Source organism: Diabrotica undecimpunctata, chromosome 5 (genome assembly GCF_040954645.1).
Source record: "Diabrotica undecimpunctata isolate CICGRU chromosome 5, icDiaUnde3, whole genome shotgun sequence".
Classification (NCBI taxonomy): Eukaryota; Metazoa; Arthropoda; class Insecta; order Coleoptera; family Chrysomelidae; genus Diabrotica; species Diabrotica undecimpunctata.
Genome location: NC_092807.1, coordinates 82342413 through 82370312, shown reverse-complemented (window position 1 = coordinate 82370312; position 27900 = coordinate 82342413). Strand labels below are relative to the sequence as shown.

At 31.4% G+C, this 27900-nt stretch overlaps 1 protein-coding gene across 1 annotated transcript; it reads right to left on the bottom strand.

Annotated features, from left to right (window-relative positions):
- Positions 1–335: 335 nt before the first annotated feature.
- On the bottom strand, positions 336–21852 carry LOC140440672 (uncharacterized). Its single transcript, XM_072531029.1, has 5 exons — positions 21726–21852; positions 15395–15468; positions 13165–13441; positions 11741–11867; positions 336–542 (listed from the first exon to the last, which is right to left on the bottom strand). The coding sequence occupies exons 1-5, from the start codon at positions 21778–21780 to the stop codon at positions 425–427; spliced, it is 651 nt and encodes a 216-aa protein (XP_072387130.1). The 5' UTR covers positions 21781–21852; the 3' UTR covers positions 336–424.
- Positions 21853–27900: the final 6048 nt, after the last annotated feature.

The following is a 27900-nucleotide window of genomic DNA, read 5'->3' as shown; positions in this document are numbered from 1 at the left end:
TTGCAATATACTTACCAATACTTACAAATTAAAAAACGATTAGAAGAATTAAAAGAATTAAGATATCCGGGTCTCAATTCGAATATCTAAATATTTTGACCCTTTTAAATTGAGGTAGACGGGGATCAACCTTTTTCTTTAACATATTTTGTTTTACTACTTTGTTTTTTTAATTTTCTATTAAAGAATATTCAAGAATTTAAGCAATGTTGCATTATCCAGTTAACATCTACTTATTATTTTTATTTTTAGTCATATCGTACGGGCTGGTGCGTCGCTTCTGCGATACTGTAATAAATCATATTAACTCCCATCTGCATAAATAAAATAGAGTATGATAATAGGATAAACTTTATTTTAGGTTACTTAAATAACATTTAAATTATACATTATAAAAATTATTAATATAGCGATAACGTGGTATTTAATTGCAAATATTTGATTTTATTATCTTGAGTAAAGGTGCAACGAGATCTGCGTCATTCTTAGGGCAGTATTTCATAATGCTTTTGTTAATACATGTTTCTACTTCTTCAATTTGTCTAAAATTAAAACAAAACTTTTATGTAATAAAACATTTTTGTTATCTACAAAAAATTAAAACTTTTTTTGTAAACGTAGTTAAATCAACTAACCAGTACAAAAACGAATATATCAAAATATTTAAATATTTTAGTCTTAATAGCAAGGCTACCTCATAAGAACTCAACTGATACCTGATGATATTAAATTAGGTTTTTTTATTCCGAACTTAACATGATATCTATTTTTGTCTATTAAACTATCTTTTCTATGTCTAGAAACTATCTTTGTCTATTAAACAGAAAAAAAAATCATAAGATCAGTATATACCATTTTTCAAAGTAAAACCGTTACACGTTAAAATTTATATAAAGTGACGTCACTTATATTTAAAATTTCAAAAACCTCAACCTTAGTATTCAAATTTTCCTAACACAGCTAATAATACGAAACTCATACGGAACTGCTCGATCTTTCATAGGCATCAACATGGTTTAATAATCAGAAAAATGTAATCATCGTTATATTGGGAATTTTAGAATTATATTAATTAAATAACCAAAAACATTTGTTATTATTAATAATATTAATTTAATGAAATAACTCTTTAAGTCTAATATTCCACAAAACAATAATTTTAATTAGACTAAGAATAGATTAGACAATTGTACGCAATTTATGTGGGAATAATTCAAATTTTATTGACAGTTCAGCGTGTGGCAAAATTGTTTAAAGCGTTGCCGCTTTTTTAGAGTAAGAATTTTGTTTGTGTTTAGATTTCTCACACAATTTGATCATAATATATTATATTAATTACTATTTAAATGGGACTAAGCCACAATTAAAGGTTAAAGCACGTTTATTTACGTTTCAGTTTTCACTTCGGATATCGTTCTCAAAATACAAACATTAGTAAATTAAACAAGTTTTGTTTTTTGCTATTTGGTGAAAAATTCTAATAATTTAATTTTATCTGACTTATTTATATTGACAATTCAGACATACATTATACATTTTAAAGTAGACGACTTTAAAATGATATTGCCAATATTGTTGAGTTGCGTTCCTGGGACGACTTTACTTGTAAGATAGTTCATTCGATTACATAAAATCAACATTAACTTAAGAATATCCGTCAGAAAAAATCATAGCATGTACTTCGTCCTTAAAACGACAAACACATACCGTGATGATAGTAAAAATCTCCTGTTAGTGATTCCATAGTAAATTATGAGGGAAAAACCAGGAAAAAAACCATTTAGTTTACTTTCAATAAACACCAAATTCTGGTTTTATATGTTTGTTATTTAAAACACATAAATGATGTATCCTCTATTATGTGTTACCGACTTACTAATACTGGTATTTTCCATTTAATAACTTCCTCTTTTAATATGGGTAACCAGATCCTACTACATTCTGCCGAGAAATTTGCGACAAAATTGGTCTCATTTAGCATAATTAGAGCCGTTTTTTTGATATTTCTCTATTTACCATCCGTTTCTTTTAGGACTATATTTGAATTATTCATTGAACCCTATGTTCATTATCCCATGCGTGTTTACATAATTGAGATCTATCAAATTCTCTATTTTTGAGATAAGATTAATGTTCAGTGATTCTAACATTTAATGGCGTTTTGCAAAAAATAGGACGAAATGGCCGGACTTGTATGTGTTTCAATGTATTTCACTGAAGAATATTATTAGTCAACGTTATAAGTATATGGAATAGGTCTTTTTGGAATCTGACCAGTTCACAAATATATATCCTAAACGTATGGTGGGCTATTGTAGAATACTAGACCTTTTGGATTAAATACAGAAGTAAAATATTCACACATGATCCTTCTTCAATCACAATATCAATATGTTTACGAGATCAACTCTATAGCCACAATTATAGTTTAAAATAAGTTTATTGACGTTTCAATTTCCACTTCGGAAATCATTTTTAAAATACAAACATTATTAAATTAAACAGATTATGTATTTTGTCACTTGGTGAAAAATTTCTTCTGATAATTTAATTTTATCTGACTCATTTATATTGACTATTCAGACATCTATTATACATTTTCAGTAGATGATTTTAAAATAATATTGGGGATATTACAGAGTTGCATTTCTGGGGCGACTTTATTGTAAGATAGTTTATTTGATTATATGAAATCAACTTTAACTTGGGAATATCCGTCAGAAAAATCATAGCATGTGATTTTTAAAAAGGCAATTACATGCCATAACGATAGTAAAATTCTGATGCTAATGATTCCATAATATATTATGAGGAAAGAACCAGGAAAATACCTAAAAATACTATCCTGACATGGTAAGTATCTTTGGTCTTAGTCAGATGATCAGAGTCAGATGAGTTGTTCATTTCATTTTATAAACATCATGACAACTAACCTCAATAAGTGTAAGATACAAAATAATTTTTATTCTGTAATTTGTACTAATTTTGTTTATTGTGGCATCCTGATGATGCAAATAAAGATTTGCAAAAGCTTGGTAGACTTAAAAGAGTACTTTTTCGTCCTATCTTCCGCTGCACTCCCAAATAGTTATATTTTATAGTAGTTTACAAGCATTTATCACTTTTTCACTATATATATATATATATATATATATATATATATATATATATATATATATATATATATATATATATATATATATATATATATCATCATCATCAGTGGTGCTACAGCTCTAGTTGAGCCTTGACCTTCCCCAGTCTATTTCGCCAGTCGTTTCTGTTCATCGCCAACCGTTGCCAATTTGCCGCGCCGATTTTCCTTGCGTCCTCGTCCACACCGTCCCTACATCTCAGTCGTGGTCTGCCTCTACTCCTATTTCCCAGTGGGACCGATAATAGAGTTCGTCTGGGTGGGTAATTTTCATTTGCTCTTGACATATATATATATATATATATATATATATATATATATATATATATATATATATTAATGTGATATTAAAAGTTAGAGATTTCCTGATTTTCCCTTATCTGAGCCAAAGAAGAAGCCTGCTTCTTCTCTCATTATGTTCATGCCGACGTGGAGAGTTTTGTGATCCCCTTTGCGGAATTGTTCATCTCTCGTCAACGCATCTGCCAAGATATTGTCAGTTCCTTTGATATATTTAAATTCAAAATCATACTCTTGAAGTAAAGGAATGCCCCTATGAATTCTATTATTTACCAGCCTATTTTTCATTATGTGTACCAACGCTGCATGGTCTGTTTCAATGGTGAATTTTGCCCCAAGTAGGTAAAAACGTAATTTATTTACACAAAATAATACACTGGCAAACTCTAATTCAGTGACGCTGTATTTTCTCTCATACGTTTTGGTTACACGGGAGACAAAACAGATTGGCACCTCTATATCGTCTTGGATTTGTGATAACACCCCTGCGAATTTTTTTATAAAAGCATCGGTCCTGAGAATGAAAGGTTGATCATATCTTGGATGGTGTACTCTTACAGCTGTGGAAAACGCTCCCTTTAAATTTTTGAAAGCCATTTCTTGTTCAGTTCCCCATTTCCACCTGACATTTTTCTTAAGTAATGCTATTAACGGTATTTTTTTGTGCTGATGTCTGCTATCAGCTTTTTGAAGTAGTTTACCATTCCTAAAAATCCCCGCAAAGTTTTTAAATTGGTTGGCCTAGGGTAGTTATTTATGACTTCGATCCTATCTTCTGCAAGACTTATCCCTTTTGTGTCTAATTTGAAACCTAAATACAGTATTTCTTTTTGGAAAAACTGACACTTTTGAATATTTAATTTTAATCCCGCTTGATCAAGTTCTTCGAGAACAGTATGAATATATGTCGTAGATGGCTTGTTAAATCTGGCGAGAAAATGACTAAATCATCTATGTAATGTACAACAAATTCTCCATGCCTATTTAGGATTGTGTGTAATGCGCGAACCAAAGCAGCGCATGCACTCTGTAGTCCAAATGGTACCACCCTAAATCGGTACACCACTCCGTCGATAGAAAAAGCGGTATAATTTCGACACTTTTCTGCCAAAGGTATTAACCAAAAACTGTGTTTCAAGTCGATTTTGGAGAAAATGTGTGATCCTGTGATTCATCCAAATATGGCTTCGATGTTCAAAGGCGCTTCGTATTGAGCGATTGTGTGCGAATTAATGTTTCTTGCATCTAAACATAATCGCACATCACCACTCGATTTTTTCACGCATACTATCGGGTTGATATATGGAGAGTCACATCTTTCAATTACCTTGTCTTTGATTATATTTTCAATTTCCTGTCCGACGATTTGCCTGTATTTATACGGGATTGGATATGTTTTCGATTTAAAATTTTCCAAGTTTTTAACTTTACAGGAATGCTCATAATTTTTAGCCACTCGGCTTTCTTCATTTATAAGATCTCCATAATTTTCTAAAATCTTCTCTATTTCCTTTTCCATGTTTTCTCCACATTTTATTTTTTTTCATCCTCATTTTGTTCACATGTATTCACTGTCCATAATATTTCTTCACTTAATTCTGGATTCTCGTCCATAACTGCCATTTCTTCTCTGTCCTCATCCTTTATTTCTTCTTCTGTTTTTTTTTTATCTTCAATTTCCATTTGGTATTCCGAGCACCACGTTTCTACTCCTTTCATTTCTCTTATGATAACTTCCTTTTCTTCCGGCTTCCTTTCTGTTTTATCGTCGGCTGCCAACAATTCTTCTGTACCTTCTATTTCCTGTTTTTCTCTTGTCTCCACCTTGTTTTCCTGCTTTCTTTTCGAACTCTTCTTCTGTTTATTCCTTCTCTTTTTCTTTTCTGATTGATTTTTTTCTTGTACTTTCGGTTTATCCTCTATAGTCATATTGATTTCTTTATGTTTTTCCAGTTCATTTATCTTTTCAAAATTTTTTTTCCTATCTGTTTTCTTCTATTCTTCTGTGTTGTCTGGTTCTGCTCTGATTTCCAGTTTATTTTCCGAAAAATTAATGGTGATATGTTTTTCACTCAATTCATCAATTCCCGCTATCATATCATGATTTAAATCTGCGATCACCACACATTGCATAATATAGAATTGGTCTCCCACTCTGATCCGTACTCCCAAACCTTCGTTTAGTGTCGTCAATTTTTTATTTTTTGCCCCCACTAAAGCAACCCTAGGAATCTTATACACAAGTCTGTCCAAATTTAATTCTTTTACTAGTTTTTTATTGAATAACGATATCTCCGATCCAGAATCAATCAAAATTTTAATCGCTTTATATTTTATAAAGGCATCTAAAAATATTAGGTTGGAATTAGAATTTTGTCTTTCGTTTCCCGCCATTTGTATAAACTCTCTCGGGTGACAAAATATACCGGAGAGTTTTTTACTTTTGTTTAGTGGATGCTTTATTGAAAATCCTGTCTGGATTCATTGCATACATCTTCTTCCTCATTTTCTACTCCTACATGATTCATCTCCCTTCTATTTTGTCATTGGAAGCTCTGATTATTTCTACCGTCCCTTTGTTCGTTCGTGTTCCTATTCGGAGGATTTTGTGCAATTCTGTTCCTGTTGTGATTTTCATATGTGCTATTTTGCGTGTCATTCCGGTTATCATAATTTTTTTTGTCTAGTGTAATTGTGGTATTCTCTTGGCCTATATTCATTTGTTGATCGGGGATGTCGTTTTCTCTGGTCATAATTTGCTTGGTACCTTCTTTCCGGTACATTGTATTGGTCATGTTGTCTTCTGTTTCTCATTTCTCTTCTTTTCGCTTCTTTTAATTGAAGAAATTGGCACAAACTATCAATATCTTGATAGTTTCTCAAAATCACGTGATCCTCCAACGTTTCTTCGAAATGTCTGCTTATCATTTCTACCAGTTGTTCGGTAGAATATTTGTAATCTAGATATTTTGAATTGTTATATATCTGCAAAGCATATCTTTCTTCAGATATTACCATTTTCTCGTGATATTTTCCATTCTGCAGCTCTTGGTTGATTTCCCTCTGCTTATTTTTCCCCCAGAAATAATTGAGAAATTTATTTTCGAAATCTGTCCAATTTTCAAACTCATCTTCTTTGCTTTCATACCATAACGCTGCTTCTTCTTTCAGATGGTTTCTAATTGTTTCTTTGCAATCTTCAAAATATATAACATGTTGCAATTTAGTTTTTAAATTTTTAACAAACGGTACTGGGTGTGTTTTTCTAATATCCCCGTCAAATTGTATTATTTTCGCCTCGCTTGTGCTATGGACGATAATTTCTTTTCTCTCTCCTCCTGTTTGTTGTTTTATTTCTGCAATATGTTTTTCATTTTGCTTTAATCTCCTTTATACTTCTTTCCTGTCTTCTTGTAGCGCCATTTCAAATTTTGCTTCTAACTGTTCTAATTCCTTTTTCTGTACAGTCTTAATATCTTTCATTTTAGTTTCTATTTCTTCTCTCTGCATCTCTAGTTTTCTCTCTGTTTCTTCTCTGACTTTTTCTAAACAGACTTTTACATCATTTTCATATTTGTCCAAACGCTTTTCCATTTTCCTATCATTTTCTTATAATTTTTGTTCATAGTTTTTCAGACGCTGCTCTATATTCCTGTTGTTTAGTTTTATTGATTGTTTTGTTTCATCCATTTTTTGTGTCTGTATTTGCATCATTGCTAATAATTTTTCTAACATCCCTGTTTCTTTTCTTTCCTCCATTATTGTAGCATTTCCTTCATTATCAGATCCTTCTTCAACAATTGTTTCCTCTTCTCTGTTATCCTCTTTACTTTCTGGCATTTTGCTTTGACTCCTTGTGGTCGACATATTGTTTCTTTACGTTACTGTTTTTGTCCCCGCCAAAGGTGAAATTTTACAACATTCTATATGTTGCGGACCACGACAAATATTTCTCCCCAAATTTAATAAATTTTCTCGACAAATATCAAATATGCAATTAGTAAAATTCAAATAATTCAAAATAAATATCACATGTACGATTGGTAAAGAAAATAAAAATCAAATAATTCAATAGCAGTAAATATCAACCAACTACGATCAATCAATAAATCAAATTTTTTTCCACTGGAAAAATTGTCACAATACTTTCAAATTCAAATTCCCTCAATGTTAGTTTTTATCTCTAGATCACCTGTACTTATTCCTAATCTCTTTCCCTACCATCATACGCAAAGCTGCGATATTTTCAAGCCACCACGTTTTGGAAGCCAGTTAATGTGATATTAAAAGTCAGAGATGCGCCAAGCAATTAATTAGTTAATTAATTAATTAAACTTATTTAACCGTTTAATTGATAATGTATCTTTAAAGATACATATCAAGGAAAAATTTGTATCAACGTATTTTCTTCAAAATTATGCCAGTCTTTGGTAATATATCTTTAAATACATCCTTTCTTTTATAACTTGTTGCTAGTCGCCATCTATAGGATCTATTACAAACGTTCTACTGGTGACGTAAATCTACCATGTTGCAATTTTTAGGTTAGTGAACTAACTGATCACATGTAAACAGTGTTTATTGAAAAGTTTTTAGAGATTTAATGCTGATAACTGTATATATTGGTAAAGGTAAGTCTACTGAGATATAATATTAAGTTGTTTGTTCCATATTACTCTTTAATTTTTGTATGAAGTCTCATTTAAAACTATGTATCTTTAAAGAAACATTGCCGGGTTCTCAGTTATAACCAACGGATTTTAGTGGTATCTTAAAACATACATTGCCTAACAATGTGATATGAATAATTAGATACATTAACTTGTTATTTTTTGTTTTTAGATGGTAAGTCGCGAATTTGGAGTTTATTCCAAACGGACCATGAATATAATCGCAATGTTACCGCCAATAGACTCTGACGATTCCGATGTTTCAGATACAGATAATGGAAATGGAAACAAATGATGACCAAAATAATATGGACATTGAAATGATATTTGATGATAATATGTATTTAGAGCCAATTCAGAGTGAAAATGATGTTGCCACAGAATCTGTTCGAAGATCAGAAAGAGCTTTAAATAATTCTTTGACTCCATTAGAACCAAATATACCGGATCCTTTACCACCTGTACCTAAGAAGGTTAACATTAAACGGCAGAAAATGGATTTTAATTTTTAACTCTCCAGAGTTTTGTTATCCAGTTGAAATTCCAGAACCTATTTGCAGTAATGTAACTGATAGTTCATCAACATTGACTTATTTCCAAATGTTTTTCAAGGACGATCTGTTTTCGATAATTGCAGAAAATACAAATCTGTATTCAACCCAGAGGACAGGTAAATCCGTAGTTACTGATATTAAGGAAATAAAATCTTTCATTGGCATTGAGCTGTTGATGGGTATAGTCAGCATGCCTTTCTATTGTGATTTTTGGTCTCAATTATTCCGTTATGATCAAGTAGCTGACGTGATGCCTCTAAAACGTAATCAGAGTCTCAGAAGAAACATTTATTTCGCAAACAATGAAGATGATAATGGCACCGACAGGTACTTTAAAGTCCGTCCATTGTTGGAACATGTACGCCAAAACTGCTTAGCGATTCCAGAAGAACAGCGTTTTTCGATAGATGAAATGATGGTCCCATATAAGGGAACAAGAGCAGGAACTAGACGACAATATATAAAAAACAAGCCGAAAAAATGGGGGTTTAAATTTATTTGTTAGATGTGGAGTGAGCGGTATCGTATATGATTTTTTTTTCCTTATGCTGGTGAAAATACCTTTTTGAATCACATTTTTACAAATTACGAGGACAAATACTTTGGAATACCGCAGAAAGTGATAGTAGCCTTATGTAGAAGTACTCATGAAAAACCATGTAAAATTGTTTATTTTGATAATTGGTTTACTTCACTTGAATTAGTTACATATCTAAGAAGTGAGTTAGGCATATTCAGTCTAGGGACAGTTAAAAAAAATAGAATGAGAAATTGTACTATGGTTTCTGACAAGGTGTTACATAAAAGAGGACGAGGTAGCTTCGAAAGTGTTAGCGTCAACGAAATGAAAATTAGTATTACCAAATGGGCAGATAATAGATGTGTCAATTTAGTTTCATCATTTTCTGATACTACATCAACATCTCATGTTAAAAGATACTGTAAGGAACAAAAGAAAAAAATTAACGTATTATGTCCCCAGGTAGTTTTAGAATACAATAAGCATATGGGAGGCGTAGACCTTGCTGACATGCTTGTGTCTTTGTATAGAACTGGCCTAAAGTCACATCGATGGTACCTGAAGTTGCTAGCCAAATGCTAGATTTAAGTGTAAATAATGGATGGCTGCTTTATAGAAGACACTGCAATGCACTGAACATTAAAAAAATCATTCCATTGAAAACGTTCCGCAACTACATTATTCAAAGTCTACTAAAATCAAATAAAGCAAAAATAGGTCGCCCAGCTGCTTGGTCATTTCCTAACAAACAAATCCGAAGTCCGGTAGTTACTAGGCCGACCGATAATACTAGGCTAGATAACATTGATCATTTTCCCTTAACAACAACTAAAGGTCGGTGTCGTTTGTGTCCTAAAGGACGAACTACCTTCATGTGTCAAAAATGTAATACACGACTCTGTATTGTCTCTGAAAGAAACTGTTTTATGACCTACCATAAAACTAAATTGTAATTATTTTTAATAAAGCATTTATTAGTAGTAATCTTTTATTTTTTAAACCTATTGATGTTATATAATTCAAGCAAAGTATTTTAAACATTCAAAATAAACTAAACGTTATATCTTGACTTTTTGGCAATGTATCCTATAGAATAAAATCTGTAAAAAAAAAGTATGAAATGGAAAACAAAAAAAACTAGAAATTGTTTCAAGATGATTGTTTTATGCTATATATTTGAACAAATTTTAATTTTTCAGTAAGTATTTATACCCTTGCCAATTAAAGGGTTAAATGATTCAATTATTATGATTTTATCACACTATTTAATTCTCTTATCTCAGGGTTATATTCGTGCTTTAAAATCTATGCTTTACATATGATAGGTAAGGTCTGAGGAATACCGGAATAATAAACATGTATGATACAAAATTATATATTAAAATAAAATTCACACTCAAATATCTTAAACAAAAAATATCTCATATAGTGATTATCAAAATTTTGTTCTACGTACGTGAACCTTCAAAAATTAATGTTTCTGAAGCAATTAAAAAAAACTTTGTTGATAACGAAAAAACTGACGAATGGTAAAAAAAACTATCTCTCTGAAGATGAGTTGTCCAAATCGTTGTTTCTGGTAGCCTACACTATCTATTCTTCGCAGTTCCCTAGGTAATCCGCAATATTACAACAAATTATTGCGAGCCTCTCGTCTTCAATGATCTCCTTCAGATGCACGTATCGTTCAAAAGACGCTAGCCTCTTCTCCTCTCGATAAACTGAATCTCTCGTTCCGGCCTGAACAGTGACTCTTCGAATATATATGTAGAAAAGTATGACTTACAATATTTTACTGGATCAGCTTTCGTCAGGATACACTTAGTCCACGAAAACTCACAAACATTCACTTCTAATGCTTACTATCACTTGGGAACCGCCAAAGAAACACGACTGTTCGCCTTGCACCCTTGGAGAACAACTCATTATCTTTTCTCCCTCAAAAATCTAGCTAAACTCTCATCCGTACATAGCTATCCCACCTTTTTTATCTCCTCCAATCACCGTTCGTCATACGTATCCCCATAAACCATTTAGATAACAAACAAACAATTTTACCTACAATTATAAATTTTCTAAATACTATTAACATGCTAATTGGTTCTACAAATTCTTAAAAACTAACGGAGAATTATATATTTTAAATATTTCCATTCTATTGTCTTATTCACCGTATCCACGTACAAGTCTATTTGGAAAATCCACTCTCCCATTGTTCCATTTCACTTAAGCTCCCTCACGTCACTCGAATATATTTTACAAAGAAAATAATTTATGCATATCTTAAATTTTGTTTACTACAGGTAATCCAAAGATAATGGACTTTCATTTCTTTGAAATATCTTTTATAGTTTATCAGTTGAAATATTTTGAATTATATTTTATAATTTGAAATATATTAAGAGCAAACCAATATTATTTTTAATTTTACATAGCATAACAATATCTATATATATATATATATATATATATATATATAAAATAATAATAATATTGTTACATAATTCTGTTTTTTTTCAATGAGTAAATAGTTTACACTTACTTGCAGTTCGATTGAATTTTAGCTAAATTGTAAAAAGGAGCAGTGATATTTACATCTGACGTACATTCATTTAAGACTTTAGTAATACCCTCATTCCAACATGATAGTTTACTTGGTTTGAAGAAGTCTAAAATAAAAAATGATATAAATTTTATAATAGCTTTAATTAAAAAATTGTGAGGTTTCACCAAAAATCTAAGATATTCATTATTATTAATTTCGGATAAGATAAGCAGATATTTAAAAACATCTACCCAAATCTGACTTTTTCACAGTATTTAGCATATTTATTAGTTTAAGAATATAATATCCATAATAATAATTCATTTTTTATTATTATTTATTCCTAGTTTTTGACTACAGCATTAAAACACAAGTAGTGTTCTCCATAACTAAGAATTTATAACCAATAAAGAAAAAAATAAAAGGTTTGGGTTTTTGCAAGAGGTTCTACCAAAGTAATGTAAATATTATTCATCAAAAATAAATGCAATGTGTAAAGAACAAACAAGACCCATATGAAAATAGGATAATACTGCTAAAATATGGACAGGCATATAAATGGATTATCAAATCCACTCGATTATAACAATAATAAAATATAACTTTAGTTAAAATTCGTGAATATATGAAAAGCTAAAGATACTTTTTTTCTGGACAAGACAACGTTTTTATTTTCATGCAGGTGATAAGCACCTATAGATAATAAGGTGTATTATGATGATGAGAAACTACAGCAAAATTCTTGTAACATTGGTTTACATTTATATCACATATTACCAAATACGCCATCTAACAGTATGATTGTAATAAAAAATACCAACTACCTAGGTGGAAAGTTAAATAAAGTTCGATATCCCAAGTTTACTAAACTTACAATTTAGAACGTTGTGAAGAAACCGAATAATATTAAAATTTTATTACTGTGGCGGAAAAATGTGTCATAGAATTTTAACACTTCTTCCTTATTTTAAGTTTACAGTGCAATGAAAGATATTATTATAGCATGAGTTAAAAGCAGGCAGAAGCAATAATATGTTGCCAACCTTAAGTTCATGTATAATACGTTTAAGTAAATCATAAATAAATGTATAAAATACGACATGGCAACTTAAAAGCTAGCAAGCAACTAGATATAGATCTACTAAGAAAAAATTGTTGTGAAGTTACGTATAGATAGAGTGAAATTGACTTAAGCTTCCATAATGTGTGATGAGATCATTTTTGTTCTACATATTTATTATATTTTAACTAACTAACAAACACAAATGTCTTTGTTAAGATAAACTTAAAATAAATTACACAAAGCTTGCTATTCATAAGCTAAATCATAAGAAAAAATAGGTCCCTGTTGTGGCCGAATCTACATAAATATATGGTTATCGTATCAAATCTTTGGTCAAATATTTTAAGATTATACTTACCAAGTGTTGTTTGAGCATTATTTTTACAAATATACGCCAGAATTTCCTCATCAATTTTTTTCCAAGTTTGCAACCCTTTCAGATCACTTTCACTAAAATAAAAGCACTCTTTTGCTACAACAAAATATTTATCAGCACAATCATTTATATGTGCTCCCCAGGTACATCTTTTTTCTACTATTTCAGTAGCTGAAAGTCCAGGTTCTCTTAAAACTGACATAAATTCGAGGGCTCCATGTTGGGTTTTAAGGCATGAGAAAAGAACTTTTTCATTTTCCTAAAATATAAAATATATTGAATGGTCACACAATAGAATGCTCTGTGTCACGATAAAAACGAAACAGGTATATAATACAATATGTTTGCGGTATAATCCAAAAAGTCATTTTTCGTTTAAACTTTTTAAACTTTTTTTAAGATGACGAAATTTATAGTAGTTAGTAAATTACAAATTAGCAAATTATTGGCAGATACAAAATTAATTGTACCAATCTTATTAAATCTAAAAAAAAAGAATACAACAAAATTTTATAACTTGACGAAACAATTGGAGATCAATGAAAGTGGAATTTTTTTCTAATCGAATCCTAACAGAATTCGAATCAAATAATATTCTTTCTGTCTCATACTTTTATATAGTATGTATATATATTTATATATTTATATATATATATATATATATATATATATATATATATATATATATATATAGCCTCAATATCCTGAAAAACCGAATGTGTGAGCAGGAATATTAGACAATGCTATAATTGGCCCCTTGTTCATACCAGGCAATTTAAGTGGCGACATTTATCTTGATATGCTAGAAAACACCATCGAACCTTTAAATGTACATGAATTAGAGAACCAAAGGGACGATCAGTTCAACCTAGCTATAGATGCAGATTTTCTGCACTTACAACAATATCGAGCACCTCCTCACTATGCAGCTCCAGTTAGGCACTGGTTGGATACTAATTATCTAAACAAATGGATATGGATTGGAATGAGAAGTCTTATTGAATGGCCACCAAACTTACCGCTGTCTGGCTTTTTTCTATGGGGTTACCTCAAGTCAGTTGTTTATAAAACTAAACCTGCGTCACTTAGGGAATTGCGAGAAAGAATTACGCAAGCATGTCCGCTATTATTAGAACAAGATTTGCCAAAGTTCGTGCAGAATTTGAAAATAGGCTGTATTATCGTTTACAAAACAACGGAAACCACTTTAAACATTTATTTAATTGACATTTTTAACAAACGTTTTTTAACAGAGATATGTATTAGACATGCCGTGATTCATAAGAGATAATGTGTCTTTGGGGATTTGATGTTTAGAGTCCAAGATGGAAATTGTTTTATCGATGGGATGAATAGAGATCACCCCATGGGTGTACGAATATTTTCAATCAGTCAAACATTCTGATACCACTTCAGCCCTAGTCAAACATATTCAGACAGGCCACAAAATATATTTCGAAAAAGTAAAAACCATCACCCCCATCCGCTCCTTAAAATCGAGAATCATTCGTAAAGCCATCGAAATTCAAAAATGATCTAACAGTTTAAACACGCACGATGACTCTAAATGACTGCCGGCGACCGTTGCATCAGCGACCCCCCATCCCAAACTACACCGCTTAGGCCACGTTAGCTTAGACCACGTCAGCTCAGCTCAGACCACGTCAGCGCATACCATCCTCGCGCATACTGATGGTATAAAAGCAGCCCCAGGGGGTAATATAGGTCATATTTAGATTATACTAAGGAGTAGACAGATTGAGACCTCAGTGCCGTTTGACATTTCTAGTATTTATACAGAACACGATACTGGTACGTCACGAGTGAGAGGAGTAGGCAAATTGACAGCTCGAACTGGAAAGAATCCGTATTCTTCTTGAAAATGGCTCCAAAATGGGTGCCAAAACGTCGAGCATTAAATTCTCAACGCGGTTCTTCCCGAGAACTTAGTGATTTTCATTGATCTGACCGCGGAAATCTATCCGAACATATATATATATATATATATATATATATATATATATATATATATATATATATATATATATATATATATTTATATATATATTTATATATATATATATATATATAGACATATTTATTTGGTTTTTGGGTTTTAGTGTTTATAACAAAGACTGTTCCTGAGAAACATATGATATTCTCACAATAATATCTTCATACAATACTGTATGGTCAATGTAAGGTTACTTACCAACACCTGTTTTAAAGGACATGCTTTTTCATCGAACGGTGCAATTTTATATACGTACAGATTATGAGTTAGACCTGCAATAAAAAAAATGAAAAGTATGTACAAAAAATATGCAAGAAAGGAATTTAGGTTAATATAAACTGAATAATTCAAGTGGTTAATAAATACTTTTAATTTTACTTAAAGATTACAAATAAATATCAACTACTAATATTTTTATAGAGTTAAGTCGAGTTAAGATATTTTTATGGAGTTAAAATGGAACGAGAACTTAATAGAGCGAGTCATTGAAAACAACAGAGGCTTAAAATGTCTAAGACCCGCACTGGGAGTTCAAAAAATCATCAAAATTAAAGACGCCAACAATAAGGAAGAGAAGAATAAATATAAAATAACAAATATTGTCGACCACTTCTACACATCCTTGTACAGCTCGCAAGGCCAGCCTAATAAAAAAAACAAAGGAGAACGTCAAAAGAAAAATAAACAACGTGGGGTCAGAAGTACTACCAAATATAAAGGGATTCGAAATAGAAAGAGCTTTAAAAGAGCTAAAAAATAATAAAGCTCCAGAACACGATGGTATAATTGCTGAGCTCTTGAAAACAAGCAAGACATTAACAATCCCTGTACTAACAGAGCTATTTAATAGATGTCTCCATAATAGCAAGATCCCTAAAGACTGGAACGACAGTCTAGTAATACTCTTATACAAAAAAGGGGACAAATGTGATCTACAGAATTATGGACCTATATCGTTGCTTATTCAAGTATATAAACTATTTATGAGAATTATTAACAACCGGTTAACCTACAAAATGGACAAGTACCAACCGGTTGAACAGGCTGGCTTCCGCAAAGGATATAGTACATCAGACCATCTGCTGACAATGAGAACATTGATAGAGAAGGCAAATGAATACTAACTACCCGTATTTCTTGCCTTCGTCGACTATGAAAAGGCGTTTGATAGTATCGAGATGTGCGCCATAGAACAAGCTATTAATAACTGTAGAAAAGATTCGAGATATAGGCAACTTATACATAATAAATATGAAAATGTAACTATGATAGTACAACTACACAAATACACGACGAAAATACAAATGCCATCCCCATTAAGAGAGGAGTGAGACAAGGAGACGTAATATCGCCAAAGCTTTTTAACCTAGCCCTAGAAGTCGTCTTCAAAACTACAAATTGGTCAACCTATGGCATTAACGTTAATGGCAACAAGTTAAGCCACCTCAGATTCGGTGACGACATAGTGATTATAGCGGGCACATTCGAGGAATTGCAAATTATGATGGGGGAACTAGCAGCCAGCTCCCAATTCGTCGGCCTAAAAATGAATATGAAAAAAAAAAAAAAAGACAAACACAGATGACCCCAGACGTATAACTATAAATGGCAATGAGATAGAACAAATTCAGGAATATATCTACCTAGGTCAAATCCTGAGACTAGACAAAGAGAACCAAAGTGCGGAAATTACTAGAAGAGCAAGACTAGCATGGGCAGGATTTGGAAAACTTAGTTGGATACTTAAGAAACGCAAAATACCTTAATGCTTGAAAAGCAAAATGTTCAACCGATGCATCCTTCCTATCATGACATATGGATGTCAAACCTGGACCCTAACCAATGCAAACATGAATAAACTAGCCACAACAGAAAGAACAATGGAAAGAGCAATGTTAGGTATACGACTGTCAGATAAAAAGAGGAACGACTGGGTAAGATTCAAAACAAAATTCGAGGACATATCAACAAAAATTGCCATACTTAAATGGAGCTTCGCGGGCCACACTGCTAGACAAAAAGACTAAAGTTAGAATACTACAATACAACATTGGAGACCTTACGAAAGTAACGACCAAGAGAAAGACGACAGATGAGATGGGTTGATGATAAAAAAATATCCGGAACAAATTGTAAATATGTTGCTCAGGATAGAGACCGATGGAAGGAGTTAGGAGAGGCCTATGTCCAAACATAGACGACAGAAGGCTAAGAAGAATAAGAAAGAGAATATCCTACGATTACATTCAACCCTGTAGAATTAACCATGAGAAGACTAGTAAACCCAGCCAGAAGATTCAATTACCCACGTCTTCCCATCCAGAGCCGATCCTAGGGAGTTGGTCGCGACAATATACCCCTTTAAAAATCAGTACCATTATGGAATTCAGAATGTAAACAAACTGTACAACAATGCAAAATGGACCTCAACAGATATCGAAAAACAGAAGTCAAGAAACCTGATCTGTTTCAACAAGCTTAGAGCCATAGCGAAATACGTCACTTAAAAAACAAAACAGGTTCCTGGCAATATTTTATTTCTACATTTACTAGTGAGACTCCGACGTCCCGAATATAAACAAAAATAAGACAAATGAAAGGTCATAAAACTTCCTTTAAAAATCAAAAGTCCAGCAATAACACTAAATGGAAAAGTTGTAACAGATATTAAAACAATACACTAAATCATGGCTGAAAGTTTTGCATCGAATTTTGGGTCTGAACTAAAACAGATTTTAAGTCCAAATGACCAGAATATACAAATTTCTAATTCCTTTTACTCATTAAATTAGTAGACACGGCATTGACGCTATCAACCTTCCTTTTACATAAGCATAATTTAGTACTAGCACTCGCTTTTTATACAAACTCTGTCGCTGGATCAGACAATATCCCAATTATATTCATCCAAAATTAATCTCATTCCAACCCACAACACTGCTGACTCTTTATTACAGAATATGGCATACTCCGAATTTACCCAGACTGTGACGTGAATCAATTATTATCATACCAATAAAACAACCTTATCTGCCTGCAAACATGGCAAAATAAGAAATTAACACGGCTTCTTAAAACATATGCCATAATGGGCGTAGCACCATCTGGTTTCACAAATCACCATTTAACTCTTGACAGTTTAGTGTTATTACAAACACAAATAGCCTCTATTCCTTAAAATATGTAAACAAGATCTGATTGTTACTGTGTTTGATGTAGAGGGAGCTTTCGATACTATTTAACGCCCAGCCATTTTTCAAAAGCTTCGTCAATACAAGATAACAGGAAATACTTACTAATTCATAAAAAACTTTGTACAACATAGAACGTTCAAAGCAAAATTTTAGGGCAAAATAATAAATAATAAAGGAGTCCCATAAGGTTCTGTACTCAGTACAACACTCTTAGTTCTTGCAATAAATGATATTTGTTCGAGTATTTGTCCATCAGTTAAGTATTTAATATACAAAGATAACCTTAGTTTATATTGTCAGACAAAGACAAAGATCATAATAAGTGGATAGACTACGTAATAATTATCTACACGTAACCACGATTGATAGGTTGGAGTTTATATCTCATATTTATATCTGGGATCATTGATCACAAACTCAGGATCACTAGAGATAAAAATAAAACGTAGACGTGATCTAGCAAAAGTCGCCGTAGAAAAGATGGCCAATATACGGAAGGACTCTCAAATTTCATGAACTCTAAAAACAAGGTTGATCAAGTACAATCTGCTTAGTATTCCCAATATTAATATACGGATATAAATCTTGGACCTGCTAAAAGCAAAAAGAAGAAAGATAGACGCCACTGAAATGTTCTTTTAAAAAAGAATAGAGAAAAAGACCGACCACAAGCCAAATATTTCAATTTTAAATGAGCTAAAAGTCAGAAACCGCTATCCAGCAAAGTCTATCTCTAACAATCAAAACACACTTTGGACATGTTATGAGAGTAAACAAAGAAAACACATGGAAAGTCTTAACATACAGTAAACGGCTATCCAGCAAAGTCCCTCTCCAACAATAAAAAACACTTTGGACATGTTATGAGAGCAAACACAGAAAACATATGAAATTTTTTTTATCCAGGAAAAGTAGAAGGCCAAAGATCACGAGGAATATTTCCAACAAGACATATCGATCAAATTACAAGAATATGTAAAAGACTTATGCATAAGTTAAAAGAAATAACCAGAGACACAGATCTTTGGAGATAGACAAAACACGACATCACGATGACCACTATACTTCTTCTGGAGGCTCAGGATTGAAAAAGGGGGGTCTGCATCAAAATCTGACTTAAAGCTTCTGATCTTTATGCATAATACTTTAATTTGTCTTTGCTTGGCCGCTTTCGGTGAGGCTAATTAACTACCCATTTGGATTTAAAGAAAGTATATTCTACAAAAAAGTAGAAGGTAGAAGGTCGAAGACCACGAGTAAGCTTCTCAATAGAATATGCAAAACACTTATGCATAAGTAAAACGAAATTACCAGAGACAGAGATCTTTGAAGACGTACAATACACGACATCACGATGACCACTACTCTCCCTCTGGTGGGTAAGGATTAAAGAGAGATCCCAGAAATTAATCCTAAGAAAAACCATCGACCCTACAAAAACACATCCCTCTTCAATCTAGAATAATTCTTCTTGGAAAAGACCAATCTCACATTCATTCACTTACACATACAGTAAACACGAAACTTCAAGCCTTCTCATAAGACAATGCTTCAAAAAATCTTAACCATAAACCAACTCCAAAAAGTTTTGTATACAGATGCTTCAAAAGACAAAAGAGGTGTTGGATGTGCCGTTACCACATGTGATGTAATAATAGAATTATCTGTATTACCTAATTTATGCACCATATACACTAGAGAGCTATAAGCGATGGAGCGATACTAAAGGCTTTTAAAAACCTCAAATCAGATGATCAAGATCAAAGAACTAAACAATATACACGGACTTTCTATCGTCACTACTCTCGATAAAAAGTCTATACGTTCAGCATCCCTTAGTTTAAGAAATCCATAGGACTTATGATACACTCATTGCTTAAGGTGGAAATATCACTGTCATCTGGCTACCATCCTATATCTGCATACCCGGTAATGAAAAAGCAGATCAAGTTGTCAAGCAAACTTCTGTACATACAACACTCAAAAGCCCAACATATTCAGATCTGTAATGATCTAAAGTAAATGTTCAAGCAACAAAAGTATCATACATGGCAAATCCACCGGAAGACTATTAAGAGTACATTACATGAGATCCAGCGGACTGTTCAAAAATTTAAACTTTCAACAAGCTGTCTTCCAAAGATTATGAATTGGACATGCCCGATTCACACGTGACTACTTATTGAAGTCCGAGCCGAAGCCCAAGTGTATTATTCGTGAAACACATCCTTATTGAGTATCCCCGGTATGTGAAATACAGAGTCTAACACAAACTTAAGTCAAATTATTAAAAACGTTTTAAACTCTCCCGATTAAGTCTCTAACCTAATTTTGGTTTCTTAAAAGACATTTAGTTATTTAACAGAATATGACCCCTTGTTTTCCATTTATATTATCTCTAATTTATAACTTAGTGATAAAACTGTTGTATTTAGTCATTGGTTCTTATTTCAGGCTTATAGATTAACTGTAGCAATTAGTAATATTATTATGTCCTTATTATAATGCTTGTATACAATTATTTGTGATAATGGCCATTTTAGCCGAGACATATTCATTTAAATAAAAAAAATATTGTAATGGAAATAGGGTTTTCTATTTTTAAACGTTATTTTAATTTAAAATAAATTTGAAGAACAGAAAATAAACGATATTATATCCAAATCGCTGAAGAAATATCTTGGAATAAAATTGTCATTAAATAAAGCTACATGAATCAGTAAATAGAGTATGTTTATTAAATTGTAATAGCATAACTGTAGCAATATTTAATGTAATAAAAGAGTAGAATTTCCAATATGTTTCAAGCTACATTAATATATAGCAACTTACCAATGTTATGAATTCAAATACCTTCTAAACATCATTAATTATACACTTTTTTCCAATAATAGATATTAAAACAATACACCTCAATTTATTTTAGAATTTAGTATTCTGTAAGCATAAAAAATAAATACCTATAGAGTTTTAGAAATACAAGTATTCAGAAAGTATATTACTTTTTGTGTACCTATGCAGTACATCCACATTTTATAATATAATAAAACAGAAAGTCAAACAATTAGCAGAAGGTAATATAATACCCATATGCGTTTTAATGAAATATATAAATAAACTATCACAAAAAACTATACAAAAAAGAGGAAGGTTTTAGATATAAAAAATACATTTTATTAGATAAATAATATAAAAAAAGATGTATACGATATTGCAGTAATGAGTTCTTGCAAAAGTAAGGCAAAGAATAAGGAAAAAAATAAAAAAGGACTTGTAATCATAAGGTGATTCAAAGTCCTTTAAAAGCTACACATTATAAAACTTCAAAACATTACCTAGGAATATGTGAAAACTCAGCATAGAATTCATCTTTAAAATATATTTAAACATTGCAAAGTAACAATTATCATCGTTATATATACCATGACCTTTTATCACCCTTTTCTTATCAATTACGCTCTTAAACTTATTCTAAGTTTGAAAATAAAATGTTTTAATGGTGATAATGCAGACCTTGCTATCTTCAAATTTTCTCTTGAAGGTCTTTTAGCACATCTTATTTATCACCGTGTTTAGATTATTTTACGAATTTATTAAGAAGGCCAGTAACTTAAGCAAATTACTACAGACTCGGTTGCTAGTTTATAAATTATTGCAATTAATAAGAAAGGTTACTTTTTCATATTCAGAAAATATTTCGGCCAAGTATTTGGCTCTGTGCAGAGTTGTCCCAAATTGGTAAGTTTTGTAGGGTATGCCGAAAACTAGACAAGAAAGTAAAAAAGTAGCCAATTAAATAATCAGTAACTCCCCACATTAGCGAGATACAAGGTGAATATTGTAAAATGTCGAAAGCGACAGGGTTCTATCTAAAAAAAAATTTTTTATATACAAAAAACCCGCTTAACCTAATAACGTTATTGGCGTACCATTACACTTTGCTTAGTAAATTATAATCTTTTTGAAACAAAAGTGGGTTAAAGGTAGTGTGTTTTTTAATGTAAAATACCTTTAAGATTGTTTGGTAAATGGTATTTAATGTGACGATTAAACTTTGCTTACTTTTTCACTAGCACATGCTTTACCGTAAGGAGTAGGGGCACTCGTCACAAATTGGGCGTTCTTCTTTCTTAAACAAATGTTCATGAGAATACTGGGTATGTCCAAGTCGTAAACGGGAAGTAATAATTTGCTTTCTTCTGGATACCTCTGGTGGTTGCCATGATTCAATCTTATTTTTATCTCCTCAATCTTCGATGGTGTGGATTTTTATTTATTGTTCCAGTTCTCAAACAGTTGTTTCATGAAGTAGCTTTTTGGATCCATACTAAGATATTGGGGTGATATGGGATACTGTTGTCGTTTATAGTTTCTGTGACATTCCTGTCTGCTGTTTCGTTACCTCCTATTCCAATATGAGTTGGGACCCAGAGAAACTTGATGCTTGTATCTTCAATATACAATTTATTTAGTTCTTCCTTTATTAGTAAAGCTAATGGATTCTGCGTGTATATATTTTTCTGATTATTTGTATTGATAACATATAATCTGTCACGATTAATATTTTTGTTGCATCTTATTTGCATTTGCGTGTAGTATCGCTTGGTAAATTTCATAGAGTTCTCCTATGAATATAGTTGCAGAATCTGGAATTCTATATTTGAGAATCTCTGTGTTGTTAATTATTAACACTCCGACTCCATTTTTAGTTTTAGACGTCTCTGTGTACTATACTGTGTAATCGGAATGGGAGTTAATTAGATCTCTGAAGAGATGTTTAATAAGATTAGGATTGGTGCTATTTTTTTAATTGTAATAGACTGCAATTGATTGTTGGAATTGGAATTGGAATATGGGAGATTGAACTTTGAAGAGTCGTTAGCCATGGATTAGTCTAAAATATTATTTATTTGAATTCTTTTATTAACAGATATACTGGAAGTGTAATTAGGGTTTAAAAGCTGCCTACGAAGCTTTAGCGTGGGTTCACCTATTTCAGCTTGTATGCTATTTCTCGAAGTTGTGTTGTACGCTCTAGGTATAATCCTTAGACGTATTCACGTTATTACAGGATTTAACGTTGTTGTTCTGACGAATGTAGATATAATACATCCGTAATCAATTTTGGACTAATTAAGGATTTGTATAACATGAGTACTGTTTTACCATCGGCATCCCAAATTTTGTAAGCTAGGTACTTTAACAAGTTAAGGCCATTTTGCCATGAAAGAACCAAATGCTGGATATAAATTTTCTAATTTAACTGTTGATTAAATATCACTCCTAGAAATTTTATTTCGTTTATATAAAAGATGTTGGTTTGTTGGTAGCCATAGGGTGAACGTTCTTGTATTTGATGTAAATAATTAGGTCATTAGCATATAGTCTTGCCTGAACAGGTTTCAGAAATGATTTTTATTACATCGTATGTTGCTAATAAAAATTAAGTAGAACTGATAATGAATCATAGTGGGATACCGTTTTGTTGTTCTCTAAGATAAGATATAACACTATTCGCTCGGACTTAAAATTTGACTTTGACTTTGAGTAAACAATTGTTTATATAGGCAAAAATATTTTTATTATATCTCAATTTTTAAGGATGTTCAATATATAGTGTTTCCATACAGTATCAAATGCTTTTGTTATGTCAAAGTAAATTACCGTACATTTTTGATTATTTTTAAAAGCTTTATGAATAACGTTTTCTTGATCTACAATGGTGTCGTTTGTAAATCTGCCTGATCCAAAGCCAACTTGTTCGATGGTAAGTTGATTATGTTCTAAGTTCAATATTAATCTTTTGTTGACATTAATTTTTCCATAAGCTTATATGAAAAACATGTTAATGATATAGTAGATATGACTCTGGTTGTAATTTATCTTTGTTTGGTTTAATAATAAAAATAACAATGGCATTTTTATAGATTTTTGGAAATGAATTTTGTAAAAAAATAATATTAAAAATTTGAAGAAGAAACTCTTTTGGTTCTATGGGAAGTTTTTTAATAAATTGTATTTGTATATCGTCTGGAACTGGTAAAGTATCTGTTATGCTATTAAGTGCATCTTTAAATTCTCCATAACTAAGAGGTGTAACGATAGGGTAAAATTAGTCGGAAATTTTAATAGGTACTGCCTCCTCTTGGTGTTAGTAAGTTAAGAATTCGTTCCTGCAATTTTGGCTGGATGAGAATTCTTGATAGTTATCAGCTAGTTTATTTAACACTTTCTGTGGATCAGTTAGTAAAGTCCCTTCTTTTCCTAGACTTACAATTTGTTGGTAAGTATGCTGTCCTGTTATTTTTCTAACTTTTTTTCCAACCGATGATATATTTGTGTTGCTGTTAATGCTAGATATATACACTGATAATAGATCAATATTTTTGTACCTTTTGTATCGGCTGCAAATTGTTTTACCTAATTGAATAGCGGGCTTACACTATATATTCCACCAGGGAACTAGTTTTTTGTTTCTTTAAAAGTTGAAAATTTTCTATGGCTATATTAGCAACATTCAGTTCAAGCTGATTAAAGCTTGTAAATTAAATAAAAAGCTGAAATTTGAATCTGATTCATTCTTTCTAATATAATTTTTTCAAATTCGATCCAATTAGCCTATTTTAGTTTCGATTTTTGAGTTAGTTAAAATTGAAAAGTGATCACTAGTATATAAATCTTTTAGCGCTGTCCAATCGAGTTGGGTGAGCAATGAGGGTTCGCATTATGGAGAGTTCAATGGAAGAAGATGTTTTCATAGCCATATTTAATCTTGTTGGAGATCCGTCGTTCAGTAGGCATAGGTTTATAGTGTTAAAAATGTTTTCTAACATATTTTCCCTCTTTTTTGTTTTATTTGATCCCCATGTAATGTTATGGCCATTAAAATCTCCCGTAATTATTCAAGGTGAGTGAATTTATTGGAGGAGATTAAGTAATTACGCATTAGTTAGAGTTTCGCCTGGTGAAACATAAATACTACAAATATTCAACTTTATTGAGACCAGCACTGTTGCTGCGACTGTTTTGGATATTCGTTATGAGTTTCAGATTTTGAACAGGTATGTTTGGCTTTAGATACATAGCTACTCCTCCATTGGTATAATTTTGATTGACTCAGTTAGTGCAAAAGTGCGTTTGTTGTAAATAAATAAAAACTGGTGCATACTCAGAGAAAAGAAGCTGTAGCATAGTTAAATGGTATAATACGCATCTAAATTCCATTGTAACATACTATTGAAAATGATTTATGATTTAGTTAAAACACATGAATCACTATCGGGTTTAGATGTTTTATGTTATAATAGTTTTTCTATTCTTTTGCGCAGTCATGTGATTCGGTTTTTTCAATTTTGAGTCTTTAAAATGAGCATAAGATAAATCCGGTGTATAATTCTTAACAATATTATACACATCTTTAGCTCTCATTTAGTAAATCCCGAAATTTTGATTTTGAAATTTCTGGCCTATTTGTACTTGTGATTCTTGGGGTGGGTCCTGAATCGATGGTATTATGTTTTTATCAGTTGCAAAATTGGTGTCGACCCTTATTTTTTTTTTAGAGTAGAATGGGTTTTATTACATACTTTGTGAAATAAGTTGGTTGCTAGTTCTTCTGTTGGAGATGGGGTTTGTGATGGGTGTCTTTTGACTGATTCTGTTGATTTTCCGTTATTGGAGAGTCAGATTTGACACCTCTATCAAATTTATTGGAAGGGGAGAAGTTGATTACTTACCATCGTGGCTGCCTGTTGTGGGAATCTGCGAAGTGATATTGTGAGGTGGATTAGAAGTTGGAATAGTAGAACATTGTGTAGCAAGATGGACATTTTGCTTCACTTTTATTTACAAAAAACTGTACGTACTAAAAAAAATGGCTGATCAACGAACCATGCCTTGCGATAAAATTGTTAGTGTTTCTATATAAAATTAAATAAATATTAAATATTTAAAATGATAAAAAAATATATGATCATTTGGAGATAGGGTTTCAAATGTTTTCACTAAAAAATAAAAATAAGTGTATTATGCATATTATTGCATATATTAATCAAATATAGCTGATTTGTGGTGTACCGTTTAACTTCTAACCTATTGTCAACAAAACTCTATTATACCTAAGCTATAATCATTGGCCTACCGGCCAATTGCTGTAATCTGTATAATTGCTGTATAAGCTGTATAATTGCTGTATCTACTTTGAATCAAAATATTTATTTAGGCTTTTTTAGCCTAGTTTGTTCCAGAATAAGGTATTTTAAGCACTTTTCTTATTTTTTAAAGGCAATAAGCAGTGGTTGGCCGACTGCCAATCACTAAACCACAGGGTGGCCAATAATTGCAATGTGTAATAAGAATATATTTTTTGCCAGGATTCGTATTTATAAAATTACAAATATTTTAGTTGGTTGGCATATTGAATCAAAATATTGTGTCTGAAAAAGATATAAAAAAATGGTTCACCGGTGTTCAAGAATACTTGCATCGTAAAGGTTATATTTATATTTTTCAAGACCCTTTACGTATTTTAAATGGCGATGAAACCTACTTCCTCTTGTGTCTCAAAAATAAACAAGTATTGGCTGTAAAGGGAAACAAAAATGTATATCAAATAGAGTATCACTCCAAAGTTAATTCAACGGTTATATTTACCTTTGCCGCATCTAGAGAAATAACAGCACCAATTATTATTTACCCTTATAAACAAATTTCTAGCACTCTTCTAAATTCCGTCAATTTATATTAATTGTGACGTGCACGCATTTTTATATGAAAAATACTATAATATATATATATATATATATATATATATATATATATATATATATACATATATTATATATATATATATATATATATATATATATATTATATATATATATATTATATATATATATATATATATATATATATATATATATATATATATATCTAAATAAAAAGGTTAATGCGAGTTAATAGTAATATAAAGATACAAGTTATCGGCATAGCTCGCAAGAAAGGAAAAAAAATATAATAAAATATGTGCACAAGATGAAAGGCAACCGTATTTCTGACGATTGGTCGTCGTCAGTACGGTGCAATCAAGTTAGAAAAAGAGCATATTAACTTGGGAAAAATCACTACATGAGCAATTTGTGAAAATAAGACTGAGATTTCCAGAGCAACAACTAACACATCCACGGAAGAAGCTAATCTACCTAAGAAAACGAATGCCAAACGTTTATAACGTTTTAAACAACAAGAAAATGGATAATGTGAGTTGATAGTAAAATAAAGGAATACGTATCGCATAGCTCACATATTTTAGCTCTTCCGTGGATGTGTTAGTTGTCGTGCTGGAACCTCAGAGTCTTCTTACATTGTTGCCACAAATTGGTCGCCTATATATATATATATATATATATATATATATATATATATATATATATATATATATATATATATAGTATAATATACCAGGAACATACCCCCTGGTGGAATGACAACCTCGCAAAATAAAGACAGAAG

Coding starts and splice junctions, on each gene's coding strand:
- LOC140440672 (XM_072531029.1), bottom strand. CDS start 21,780: ATGTTTAAATATATTTTAAAGATGAATTCTATGCTGAGTTTTCACATA. Junction 15,469..21,725: donor GAGTTTTCACATATTCCTAG/GTAATGTTTTGA, acceptor TTTTTATTGCAG/GTCTAACTCATAATCTGTAC. Junction 13,442..15,394: donor GTCCTTTAAAACAGGTGTTG/GTAAGTAACCTT, acceptor TTTATATTTTAG/GAAAATGAAAAAGTTCTTTT.